Source organism: Lemur catta, chromosome 8, assembly GCF_020740605.2.
Source record: "Lemur catta isolate mLemCat1 chromosome 8, mLemCat1.pri, whole genome shotgun sequence".
NCBI lineage: Eukaryota > Metazoa > Chordata > Mammalia > Primates > Lemuridae > Lemur > Lemur catta.
The window spans coordinates 2,036,312-2,049,739 of record NC_059135.1 but is presented as its reverse complement, the minus strand read 5'-3'; the positions used below and the strand labels follow the sequence as shown (position 1 = coordinate 2,049,739).

The 13,428-nt window shown below is 58.9% G+C and overlaps 1 protein-coding gene across 15 annotated transcripts in view; it reads right to left on the bottom strand.

Annotated features, from left to right (window-relative positions):
• HDAC4 (histone deacetylase 4) overlaps positions 1-13,428 on the bottom strand; it is a 256,229-nt gene that overhangs the window by 16,012 nt on the left and 226,789 nt on the right. For all 15 annotated transcript variants that reach the window (XM_045558639.1, XM_045558649.1, XM_045558643.1 and 12 more), the window contains 6 exons: positions 13,060-13,106; positions 9,275-9,382; positions 7,728-7,783; positions 5,776-5,863; positions 3,892-4,011; positions 2,850-2,947 (listed from right to left, as the gene is read on the bottom strand). In XM_045558639.1, the coding sequence (XP_045414595.1) occupies positions 2,850-2,947; positions 3,892-4,011; positions 5,776-5,863; positions 7,728-7,783; positions 9,275-9,382; positions 13,060-13,106 (517 nt within the window). The remainder of the gene's footprint in view (positions 1-2,849; positions 2,948-3,891; positions 4,012-5,775; positions 5,864-7,727; positions 7,784-9,274; positions 9,383-13,059; positions 13,107-13,428) is intronic.

Here is a 13,428-nt window from a genome sequence, read left to right as displayed (position 1 = left end):
AACAGCTGTCTACAAAAAGCACCGCCGCGTCCTACGGAAGAAACAAGCTCACGGGGCCTGGGCTCCGGGCCTCACTCACAGGCAGAACAGTGGGACGGAGCTGCCCAGCTGCCCACCTGGCGGCCACTGTCAGTCCACGAAGAGACGAAAGTCTTCCCTTTAGAATATCCACTTGTGTTCGCATCTTGGATAAACTTTATGGAATGACATTTAACTCTAAATCATGAGTAAACATGAGCCCAATTTCTCGTCCATCGGTGCTGACAGGCAGGGCTGCTCCCGGCCAGAGTGTGGGGAAGGGAGGGGTTCAGCCAGCGCATCGTGTCTCCCAGCTCCCCCTGCCCACCCCCCTCTGCCCAGCCCCCCTCCACGTAGCTCCCCCCTCCGCCCAGCCCCCCCAGCCCCCCTCCACCCAGCCAACTTCAAAGCTCGTCTGGCCCCTGGACTGGTTTGAATTAGGTCCCCTCTTCTCCTTCAGCTCTCTGAGCCCGAGGAGAACGTGCCGCTGCTTCTGGCTTTCATTAGGGGCAATTTTCTTATCTCTGCTCCATCCTGTGCTTGATCCCCTGAAAACGCACCCTGGCCGGCAGGGGCTGGGTAACAAGGCATGCACTGTCCCAGGGGCCCCCCAAACCAGGAGAGGCCAGCAGAAGGGGGATGAATTCCTACCCCTCTTCCCATCAGCGATGCCCAGGGAGCCGTAAATTGTGAACTTCAAAGTGCTATTTTACATCACAATCAATAAAAAAAACCCTGAAACAATTTTCCTTTTCAAAGAGGCTATTTAAGCTTTAAAAAGTTCACTTGATAAGGATTATCATGCACACACTTGGCAGAGGATGAAAGCGGACGGGGGGAGAGCAACTCAGACAGACGGTTCGACCCCGAGGCTGCGGCAGCCCTGGGGTCTGGGAGGAGCCTCGAGGGCAGACACCGGCCACCTGCCCAGCCAGGGCTAGGCCTGCCAGCTGCAGGGACACTGGAGGGCAGATTTTTCACCGGAATCAGGGAACTAAAGGCATAGCCAAGAAACGCCCATAGGGCAGGGCCAGCCCAGCCAGAACTGCCTGGATGTGCCGACCTGAAAGAAGAGGGAACCGCTATTTTGTGCCCGTCAGGCTCAGCACGTCCTGCCTCCTCCTCTGGACCAGGATCTGCCACGCAGGCCCTGGGTCTTGTGGGCAGTGCCAGCGTCCACTCAGGCAGAAAGCTGACTGGTCCTCGTGGGGAGACCGCAGGGTGACCCCAGTGGGCTGTGTGTTAGGGACAGACAGGGACAGCCCCCATTTCACAGGTTCAGAGTTCACATTGGCAAGTTTTAGGATGTATGAGTTTGAGGAAGTCCTTCTCCCCTAAATTGCACAGGGCAATTTTCAGAATTACATTTTATCTGATCAAGAGCAGGAAGAATCATCAAAATCAAACCAGCGAGATCAGAGGGACGGTAGTTCGGGGAGAATCAGTGTGGGCTGCTGCCAGCTGATTCACTCCGGACACACATCGGCTCCGGTTCTCAGATGGGTCCGTTCTGTCCTACAGACTACTGGTTAGCTGGGGAGGGGGACCTGCGGACCACCGGTTAGCTGGCGAGGGGGACCCACACCTGCCGGGCAAGCGCTTTGCATCCCCAGACCCCAACCACCTTCCCAAGGGGAGGTTGGGACCCTGTTTCAAAATGAGCGAGTAGATGCCGACGGGGGTCACGTGACTGACTCAGGGTCCTCAGAGCACGTGGCAGAGTCTACATCAAAACTCTTACAGATGTGTCCTTGTGCAGGGCTCGCCAGAAACGTGCACACTCTCAGCCCCACAGAGACACAGAGACACACGCATACACGTGCACACATACACACGCTCACATCCCCACAGATGTGCACACAGGCATGTACACACACACCTGCCCAGACGTGTGCATGGGTCCAGACACACGCACACACACACACTGCAGAAATGTGCTTGCCCACAGACACGTGCACACACGTCCACAAAGAGACACACACATCACTCTTACATGCTTGCACATATGTGCTTCATATGTACAATCACCAGACCACCACCATGGAGGCAGAGAGAAAAACACCCTGGAAATTGCAGGGGCTCTCGTCATCCGGCCCGGACCGTGATTCCTGACAGACTGAGGTCTGTCCTCGGCCTTGCTGACACGGCCCTGTGCCTCGGGCCCGGGGGCTGTACCTGGTTGCGGCTGCCGTGGGGCCTACCTCACCCCCCAGCGGTGGAGTAGCCACTTCCAAACCACCGCGCAGTGAGAACCTGCACCGAGAAGCCGTCCAGCTTTGGTTGCAGGAATTATTCAATCTGGCCTAGATCAAAGTAGAAATTGCCACTTGATGACAAAAACAACCGCGTTTTTAAAAACAATCACCCTGCAGCTATGTTCTAAAGGGCCTGGGTCGGCGGAGGCAGAGCTGTGAAGGGGCCGCAGTTCTACGTGTAAATAAAGGGAAATAGCTGTTTCCATTTCGCAGCATCTTGCAAGGGGTCTGCAGAGGAACAATCGGGGACGACGGAATCTTTCAGACTTGTGCCTTCGTTTTCCATCAACACAACACTCTGCACAAAACCCAGCCCTCGTCTCTGCCACTTTCTTCCTGTCTGGATCCCATATGGACCTGATTTTTTTTAACGCACAGAAAGGCATCCTAAGACCAGGTAAGAAGACGTCCAAAGATTCCACCTCTGACCCTGAGGAATGAGCTGAGGCAGCCCCGCTCGCCTGGGGACGAGGTCTCAGAGACGCTGACCTCTGTGGCATCCTCCTGGGTCACCCAGAACGGACTCACCAAGGAAGAGCGGCCGGTGTCACAGGGACGAGAAGCCTGAGGACTCACCTGAAGGCCGCCAGGTACTCAGTGTCTCCCATGGGGGGGTTGAGGCCACCGGTGAAAGCCATGTTGACGTTGAAGCCCACGCCTGGCCCTGTGCCCACCTGTGGGCAGAATGAGAGAAGCGCATGTCACAGACCCTCAAATGGGACCTCTGTGACGGGGACAACTGATGGGGGCGGCCCCCACAGGGAGGGCCAGGGTGTCATGGGCTCCTGGCACGTGCTGTCATTAAATGTGTGCGAAGCTGGCCACCCGCGGCCCTGGTGCTGCCACCAACACGGAGCGTTTCCACGGGACACGGCGGGTGCTCACGCACCCTGCACTGGCGGGAACGACCCTCTTCCCTCAGCCATAGGGGGCACAGTGCCCCCCAGTAACACTGCCCAGGACCTGCCAGTGCATACGGTGCCCTACGCCACATGGGGAAATCAGACGGGGGTCTCTCTGGGCGAAAATGAAGACAATTCTATCATTTCCCACTTCCTTTCGAGAAGCAAGTCCCGGAGGCAGAGGAAGCCTCTGTCCTGGGGGGACCCCCACTGTGGGGACCCCTGTTCACAGGGAGGCAGGCTCTGCGGGGGACATGGGGCACCGCAAAGCAGCCTCGGCCTGCCGACCAGGACAGGTGAAGAGGACGGAGGAGGGGGTGCCCGCCCGGGTGAAGAGGACGGAGGACGGGGTGCCCGCCTGGGTGAGGAGGACGGAGGACCCGCCTGGGTGTGCCAGCCCGGAGCCCACTCCCGCCGCACCGTGGCCTGGCCTTGCCTGCAGGAAGCCGGGCCGCACGCTCACACGAGCGCAGACACTTAAGTTTGCCTAGATGACGACCAGAAACGACATCTGGCCTCCCATGTGCGCTTCAGGCAAAGCACAGGCGTGTGCACACACACACGCGGTGGGATCCAGGCGGATGTCCGACTGAGATCACTGTCTGGGTGTGAGCGAGCCTTCGGGCCCTGCTTCTGTCCCAAGTGGACTGTGCGGAGTGGCCCGCGGTGGTGCCCGGCCGGCCCTCGCTCCCAGGCCACGCAGGAGCCCCACACACCTCGTCAGGGGCCCCGCTGCCGGGGAAGAAGTTCCCGTCGTCGTAGCGGTGCAGCGACACGTACAGGACGCTGGGGTCGCTATAGAAAGCCTGCTGCGTCCCGTTCCCGTGGTGCACGTCCTGAAACACAGAGGGCAGACTCAGGCAGAGCTGGGCGTCGGGCGCGGCCCTCACTGCGAGCTGTCCCCGTCTGTGCCAGTGACGATGGCCCCTGTTCACAGGATGACCTGGCACTACAGCCAGGCCGGCACCTGGCAGGGGTGGGGCAGGGGCCACGTGGCGGGGGTCTCGGGGACTCCAGAGGCACCATGCAAGTCTGGCGCATCTTCCTCACCCTTGGCACAGGGGAGGTGCCTGACCCCAGCAGAGAGCTCAGGCTGGCAGTTCAGCTGGGCCTGGAGGCCGTGATTTTCCAAACAAATGTGGTCAATTCCTTGCTCTTGCCTGTCTTTGTGACAAGGGAGCCATCTTCTCAGCCTCCTTCAGGAGGAAAGTCATTGACTGAGGCTGGCCATGTGCAGGCATGTTTGAGGTGCCGACCCCCTGTCCCCCCAGGTGGACGGCAGGAGACAAGGCAAACCTGGCTGGGGTAATGGCCTGTGCTAAAGCCACAAGCCACTGCTTAACACAACTCCCAGGTGCTCAGAGCACCAGAGGGCAACAAAGCCCGGCCCGTGGCCGTCCTGTCCCGGACCGGCAGGCGAGGCCAGCCCTGCCATGCACAGCTGTGCGCCTGAGAAAAGCTGTGCACGGCCAGAGGCTTCGCACACGGCACTTGCTGCTTCACCTCTCCCTCCTTATTCAGGTGATCTGTGCTCGTGCCAGGACTGGGAGCGCAGTCCCACAGGCGCCCACGGCCCCACTGAGGCGTGATGCTGTCGCTGTGGCTGTGAAGACCACGCTGGGGCTTCCTGTGGTCTGTGGCTTCACCCCACAGCACACCCTTGGTGAACTTGTCCACCGTGTCCACTCCGGCCATCCCTCGCCCTACGTCCTTGACGGGCAGAGAGGGGTCCCCAGCCCCAGCCCCAGCCGCCTCAGACCTCTCTCCCCACGGCCTTCCACTGACTCCCTGGAGCTGGGGAAAGGCTCGCTGGCCCCAGGCCCGTGAAGACCCTCACTGGCTCACCCCAGCCACGCTCCCCCGGCCAGGTGCGAGCCCGCCGCTGCCTGCAGAGCCAGCCTGCCCACCCGGGAGCGTGCCTGCCAGCCTGGCTTATGTTCTGCTGCCTTTCCCCAAACTGAGCAGGACTTCTGCAATTCAAATTATAACCTAACTGGAGGGATCTGTTTTTTATTCCTTAAAAACATTATGGGATAAATCATGAACCACAAATACCAACACTAGATGTGTGTGTATATGGCTCACAAAAGAGTAAAAAAATGAATACCTTGAATATACATTCCCAGTGCAAGGATCAGTACCCCTATCTGGGAATTCAAAGTCAGATATCACACACCATCATTTAAGAGGAGCTGACCCTTGTGGAGCCGGGGGGCTTGGGGATGAGGCACCTCTTCTAGAGGAGCAGAAGGCGCCCCAGCCGCCCGCGGTGGCGAACGGGTGTGCGGCTCAGCCGGGGAGTGCACGTCCCAGCCTCCCGGCGGGGCACAGTCCCACGAAGCCCACCTGGCCACAAGAGGTGCCCAGCGCTGCCCCCGGCTGCTGCCTCAACCACAGGACCTTCCTGGCGGGCCAGGAGCGCAGGGCTGGCGGGTTGGCTGGCGGAAGCTGTGAAACGGCTCCTAGCAGGTGTGGGGCTTTCATTTTCTGCCACCTTTGAGGCAGTTTCCGGAAAGTTAGGTCCCCCCTGATCCAACGCCCTCCTCCCCGGCACACACAGGCGCTGCCGCAGGAGGAGGCGCTTGGCGGCCCCCACTCACCCAGTCCACGATGAGGATCTTGCTCACGTTCAGCCTCTGCTGGAGGAGCTTGGCAGCCACGGCCACGGAGTTGAAGTAGCAAAAGCCCCTGGAGGACGAGGACGGAATTAGGACAGATGGGGACAGCACGTGGGTGTCCGTCAGCCAGCCTTTGTACGGCCGGCAATAGAACCATCTAGAATCCCCTGAGATTCTAAGAGGGTTCTGGTGAATTCATAGTTCCTGAACAAATAGTCGGGGAACTGTAACTGATGCTGTATGATCGGCTGAGACACACACCACACAGATACACACGTGCACATGCCCCACACATGGATATACATGTACACATACCACGCAAGACACACACACACACACCACACAGTCACATGCACACACATACGGTCTCCTGGTTGGAGATTTCCAACACTCCTATGGTAAGAAAATCTATTTTACTTTTTCCAACACTTCCCTCTTATCTGCCTCAGGAAGCTTCACAGAACACTTTACCGAACCTCGAGAGACGCTGTGGACCACAAAACACAGCAGTGACTTATTTTGGTTGCTTTCTGCTTATCTGTCCGTATTCTAAGAGACAACTGGCTGTAATTTTAAAGAGTCTTACTCAAAAGGCCAAGAGAACAAGCTAAGAAAGGGATTCCAGCCAAAATGAGAATCTTCTCCACCTACATCTTCCCCCGCACCACCGAGACGCTGGTGGTCTCTTCCCAGAACCCAGCTGCGACGAGAAGGCCGCGCACCCCAGAACCCCGGCCGCCTGTCGTGGGGGGCAAGCCCTGCCGTCCTGCACTCGGAGCCGCGGCTCAGCTCTTGGGAGTGCAGTGAACTGCGGCTGAGAATGTTTGTCTTCCGTTTGGGTTTATTATTCAGAATATCCAACTCAGACTTGAATCACAAAGTAACTTTACAGAGATGAAACAGACAGAAAATTCGATACCTAACATGGAGTGTTCTGGGAAGTGGCCACAGGGTTTTTCAGGTAAAGCCACAAGGATTCCAACCCGGGGTTCACTCCACGTGGTTATGCTCTGTCCTTTCTGGGCATGAAGGGGTCCCCTTCAGGAACACGGATCTGATCATCTCACTTCCTGATGAGACGCGCACAGAAGCCCCTTCCCGGCCGCCTGCGGCTCGTCCTCGCTCTGGCTGCTCCGGCCCCCCACGAGGGTGCACGTGCAGGGGTCTGCACCCGCTCTGCCACCTGACAAACTGCTGCTCACACTCCTCAGGCCACAGCCCACGTGCCTCCTCCTGCCTAGGCCCCAGCACAGGGTGTGAACCGCGCCCAGTGCCCGTCCTGCTCAGCTGCGTGGATTCCGCGTCCCTGATGCGGCGCGCTGCTTGGCGGGACGTCTGACTCCCCGTGCGGGCAGCAAAGGCACTCGGCACACAGCTGCGGGTCGAGCCCGCGCTGGCCTTGCCCAGGTGAGTCTGCACCTACCGCCGGTTCTCCAGAAGCAGTGACCATCTGGGACAGTCCACGCTTGGTCCCTGCCTTGAAGAGCTGAAGCAGAGCCCAGCAAGCTGCTCCTTGGCCACGACTTTGTGACTCGCCTCATTAGTGCTCTGGCTGAGCGCTGGTCAGCTAACGGGCCGCTGCACAGGAACCGACCTGAGGGGCTTCCTGTGACATCAGTGTCACACGAACCTGCTCCAGTGCAAGCTGCCCCTCCCGAGCTCGACAGCAAACTTAACAACCAGGAGACGTCCATGGACTGACTGCCATGGACCCCTCTCCTCTCCTTCATCCCACTCCTCCTCCTGACCCCCCGTGGTGCTGGCGGCTGCGCTCAGCGCCTGCTCACGTGGCTCGAGAGCTACGCGTGCTTTGCGCATGTCAGCACACGGGACGTGCAGACAAGCTGGGACACACCACAGGCAGCTGGCAGCCCAGCCCCCCGCTGCCACTCTGGGGCCAAGCCCCTGCCTGAGAGGACCGCGTGTCTACTTACATGGGTGTGCTCTCCTCGGCGTGATGTCCCGGGGGCCGGACCACAGCGAAGCCGTTCTGCAGACGACAGCGGACGGGGGAAAGTGACGACACACGTTTTATACCCACGAGAAACCGTGACAAACGGAACTGTCAGCCCACTCAGCATGGACTGGAGGATGTGCTTTCCCACTGTGTCCAGGCCACACTGCCACGGGACAGGGGACAGGGCTGCTGTCTGGGTCCTTCCTTTCCCAGGGTCTGCGGCTCTGGGAGGCTCCCAGTGAAGCCCAGTTACCAAGACAAGAGGGAGGTGGCGCTGCCCTTCTCCCCGCAGCGGCCTGCTCGGCCTGGGGACCGGGTGCCATGCGAGCCCAGCGCGGGCCGCTCACCAGGGCACGCTTGTGGGGGACAAGCCCGTCTCCCTTAAAAATGCCCTCGATGAGACAGAAGTTAAGTGTTTTATTAAATCTCTGCCTTCAAACACGTGAACTTTTAGCATCCCGAGCGAGAGCTGGGAAGGAAGCCGCCGCCAGGCAAGGACGGGGCTCCGGAGAAGGCAGCGGATCTGCCGTGGGAGCTGCCGTGGGAGCCGCGCCTGGTTCATGGAACCCGACGCTCCCTGAAAGAAGGACCCGGGCACAAGGCCGTTATTCCAACTCGGAATCAGACGAAGTGAGCTGGTCACTTCAAGGAAAGCGGCAGGTGGGGGTTGTCAGTGATAAAATTTGGACTTTCAAGTGAAAACTGACAGTTTGGAAAACACGTACCTGCCCCTGTGAGCACGGTGCTCCCCCAGCACTCGCCGGGCTTTTCTGTGAGGTGGGTGTCATAGTAATTGTCCCCAAATCACCAATTCATTGTGTTTTCATATTGCATAATGTTCGGATATTAGAGATCCACATAACTCAATGAGCCCAAAGTTCCAAATGGCCAAGGTGTGGGGCTACAGACACCCCCCCCCCCCCACCGCGAAGGGCCTGGTCCACCTGCGGGAGGAACGGCCTGGATGTAACGGGGCCCGACGTAGCTCCAGGCTCCACACTGCAGCTCGTCTTCGAGACGCTGCTGCTTGTTAGGTCCCGGCGTGGCATCAGAGACGATGCCCCACTGTCATCTGAGAGGCTTTTGCAGGGCACCTCCTCTTCCCTGCTACGAGTCTGCGGGAGGCAGCATTTCCGCACACTCAGCGAGCAGGTGCGGGAACTCAGCTGCCCTTCGTGAGCCACATATTAGCATTTCTACGTGAATAGATATTTTTTAAATTTCTCAGGCTTAATCTCTAATACGGCCAATGCTGATGACAGACCTCACGTAAAGCTCTTTGGGTCCCTCAACAATTGCTAAGAGGATAAGGGCTCCCAAGACAAAGCCTCTGAGTCTCTGCACCGAGTACGTGTGGTCACAAACGTGGACTGTCCCTGGCCTCAGCAGCCAGGCTGTGCTGATGGAGCGGGGCCTCCCTTCGCCCTGGGCAGGGCCACACCCGTCACAACCCATCTGCGTCCCCCCAACCCCGGCTGGAAACCTGCCGCCACCCTGGGGGCCACGGCCGCCGGCCCCACTGACCTTCAGCTCCCCCGTGGCGACCTTGAAGACCAGCTCCACCACGCAGCCCACGGCCAGGCGGGCCGCCCCCGACGAGTGCACCTCGTTCCATATGGTGTCACTGTCCACCTGTGGGAACAACACCGCGGTGAGGTGACGTCTGTGGTCACCATCACTATGGCCCCAGTGGGCTGTGCAGCCGTGGGCCCCGGGCACCTGTGGCTCTGTCTCTGAAGCCCCAGGACCACGTCTGGGCTGGTTTCTCCTTGAGACGTGCCCCAGAACACTCGACGGAAAATAACAGTGAATACACGAGAAACAAGGCCTGTGTTCTCCCTGCTTCTGAGGAATCCTCTCTCAATTGCTCCACGGACGGGGAGCAGACAGTGGGGATGTCAAGGTTGCCCATTTCCCTTTTGTTCTCTCTACTGCAACCGCAGCTCAGAGTTACTCAGGTTGTGTATCTCTAATCAAAAATCTGAGACTTCCTGAGTGCCCGTGTGACAGTCCAAAGACATGCTCTCTGCAGTGTTGTGGATTCTGGATTTTCTTATTAGGGATGTTGAACCAGGAAGTATAATGCAAAAATCTGAAGAAAGCCTACAATCTGAAACACTCTGGTCCCAAGCATTTAGGACAAGGGATGGTCAACCTGTACTGGCAATTAGCAAAAGGAACTGAGAGGAACCAGCACCAGGGGTCTCTGCACATCATTGCTTCTCTTGTGCTGAACCCAACCGCAAGCTCCAAATACCAACAGGAGTGGAAACAGGCCGGAGAGCCGCCCGATCCGCCCCTGGGGACTGCAAGTCGGATGTTAGTTGTTTCCACTTCAAACAGAAAATGTGTTTCACGCAGACACGTCAAACAGCCTGTTTGTGTGTTGGTTCATTTATTTATTCAGGCGCATTAGAACTTTTAGCCCTGACCACCATGGGCGAGAAAGACACACACGTGACAGCCAGTTCTGCAGAGAACGGTCTCCCGGGGACCCTGGGGGATTAGAGGGCTGCGAGGAATCATGTGGTCACCGCCAGGCATGGGCGGCCTTCCCTGTCTCCCTTGCAACAGGACGCTGTGGGGCAGACACACGTGGGACTTGTGCCCTTCCTGGGGACGTGCCCAGCCCAGTGAGGGTCCGAGAGCCGGGACGAGCTTATTCAACTTTTGCACGACGTTTCCGGCTCCATGGGAGGAGCCTACTTCTCATGCTGACCTGCCCTGAGTGCTGGGCGCGCTGGGGCTCCTGGGCTGGGCCAACCCGGGCCTGCCCTGCCCTCCTCTGCCCGGCCCCGGTGCACCAGGCGCCTGCCCCCCGCCAGGCCAGCAGGCCGCTCGACAGACGCCGACCGTTCCGTGGGGGGGAGGGGTTCCTTTCCAGGCAGTCTTGAAGCTTCATCTTCAAAGCAAGGCGATCTGAAATGCATTTACACGGGCCGAAGACATTTACTGAGGAGTGCGTTCAGTGGCGGTTATTCTTTGCAACAACCGAACTTCTACGTTCTCTAAATGGTTTCCAAATGTCAGAATGCTCCCCACTTTGCCGCTCCCCACAGCATTAATACTCAACTTGTAAAGTAACGGCTTCTTTTCCAAATAATGCCACATTGTTATCCATTCCAACAGCCACAGGAATAGGCCCACCCTGGGCTGGTTACTTCAGCTGGAGAATTGGTCCCCCAGCATCAAAGGTGACGCACCAGGGAGAGCTGCGCAGGAGAGAGCCACCAGCCACCTGCCCTCTGGCGTGGCAAGGTCCCAGGTGGGCCAGGCCCAGGGACTGTACCCGTGAGGACAGTGGTTTGGCCTCAAGAACTCAAGGACTGTTTCCACTCAAATGTGACGACCTGGCTTTAGGGCTAAGAACACACGGCAGGGAGGGAGAGGGGCTGGCGAGGCTCACAGTGGGAAGCGGGGCCCCGGCTGGCGGAAAGGCCACTGCTCACGTGGGAAGGGGTCACAGAGAAGGTGAGGCTCACGTGGGCTTTGCACAGGAAAGACAGAAAAAACGGGAGAGGAGAAACGTGGGGAGAGATTCCCACAAGAGAACCTCACGGAGCTCTGAAGTGGACACACCGCGGGGCCGCGATTTGGGGGCCACAGGAGCTGGGCTCAGCAGGGAAGGCCGAGGACAGCACCTCCTCACCCGTTTGAAACTTGTAATAATTGGGAGAGAAACAAGGCAGAAGTTCATTTGGTTTGGAAAAACGTCGAAACAATTTTAAGCCTGTGTGTTTACCAGTTAAGGAAGGATGAGTTTTAAACTTTAACGGTTCTGCTACAAACCTAAACGCCAGCTCAAACCCGCTTAGGGGACAGGGCGCCTGCTCTCTTCCCGAGGGCACTTTGGCTCCTGGGCAGACACCCCAAAGGGCTGGCGCTGGCTCTGGAAGGGGACACTGAGGCACAGGCAGAGCGCATCTGTGCCAGTGGCGGCTAGTCCACCCCAAAGCCAGGGCAGGGGACCGTGCCACCATCTGTGTCTCCCTGTTAGAGGTCACTGCAGAAAACGACGGGAAGAAAACAGGACCCAAGTCCCCCGCTCTCCACTGCTGCTTCCGCCAGACCCTGTCTGCCCCGCTCGGCCGGCGGAGCTGCTCCAGCCCTGTCTGTGCACAGCCTGTCTTTGTGCCCAGACCCAGGTGCTCTGCTCAGCCCCGCGCCTCAGATCTGGACTCAGCGCGGGAGGGGCCGCCTGGGCTCGACCCCCAGGGCTGACCCTGCATTTAGCTTTCATTTGCAAATTATAAATTCTGCTGTGCACAGGCGTGCTGGCTGCAGGGCAGTGCAAATCCAAATTGTTTCAAGTCTGGCCAAAAATTTGCCCCGAATTAAGAGATTGCAGCCTATTTACAATACAAAATAAAATAACTCTAGGAGGGCTCGGTGGTGGTATGAATAAATGCCCTTTATTCTCTTTCTGACGGGATAATTTTCAAAGCAGCGATTTTTGTAAAGACTCAGGAAGAAAACAATTTTGTTTCATTTCCATAACAGAATCCAGACCTGGAGCTGCACCCTGCCATCCACGATCACACACACGCTGCACGGTTTCAGCCGCAACGGCTCTTGCTGCCCACCGAGTCCTGTCCGCCGTGACGCTGTGACCGTCCATGGTGCTTCTGGGTGCTCTGGAACCGTGAGGGTTTGGCCTCACCTTCACACCGCAGTTCTCTGCCGTCGCCCTCCCCGCACACCTGTGTGCATCCGCGTGCGGCAGCGGCAGAACCGTGGTCTCTGAGAACTTTGTCCAGACCTGCCCCTCCCTATGAGGAGCGGCGCGCCCCAGACAGACGGTCTCGTGCGACCCCGGGCTCCGGCCGGACCTGCGGCGTTGCTGCACAAGGCAGGCCCGGCCAGCAGCCGCCTTCCGCACATCACGCGGCCGTGTGTCCCATGTCACTGCACCGAGAGCTTCACCTGCAGCCTCGGCGTGGACACCGGACACGAGCAGGTGCACGTCCTGTCACATGCCGTGCTCACGTCGAGCGCACAGACCACTGCTGGGGGCTTGGGAGGAATGAGATACCAGCCTGTGTGCAGGGTTCCGCGAGCCACAGCCCCCCAGAGCCCGCGCCTCGTGTGCCAGACGACCTTCCCTACGGGATGCGCCCAAGTCCGGCCATCAAAACGCGCTGGGCTCGCTCGGCCTTTGAAGCCACACATGGCAGCCCTGCCGCCAGCCCACATGTGTGGAAAACACCTGGCAGCAATTACCGCTCTGAGGAGAGCATGGCTGCGATCTCTGTGGCCGCTGGGACCCAGGGAGAAACAGGACGTTACTTACACATTAAAGAAACACTTACCCCGACGCCACCGCAAGGAAGCCGGACAAACACCGAGGTCAGCGAGCCTGTGGGGAGAAGGGGAAGGTCAGAGAGGCCCAGTGGCGGGCGGAGTGCAGTACGGGCTCTGGGAACGCCGGGGTCTGATGCGGTGCCTGGGTGTTTCTGAGACATGCACAACACGCCACTTCCCGGGGGCAACTGCACCCCAGCACCGCGCCTGCCCCTGCTGCAGGTCGGTGCCCGGCTCTCTGCGGGGGCACAGCCAGGCCACACACCCTGCTGGGGACAACTCAAATTCTCACGGCACCAGCCAAGTCCTTAGGGGTTGGGGGAGCACAAGGTACCCCTGGCCCCAGCCCTGCCCCCGTGCCCCCAGGGGGGGACCCT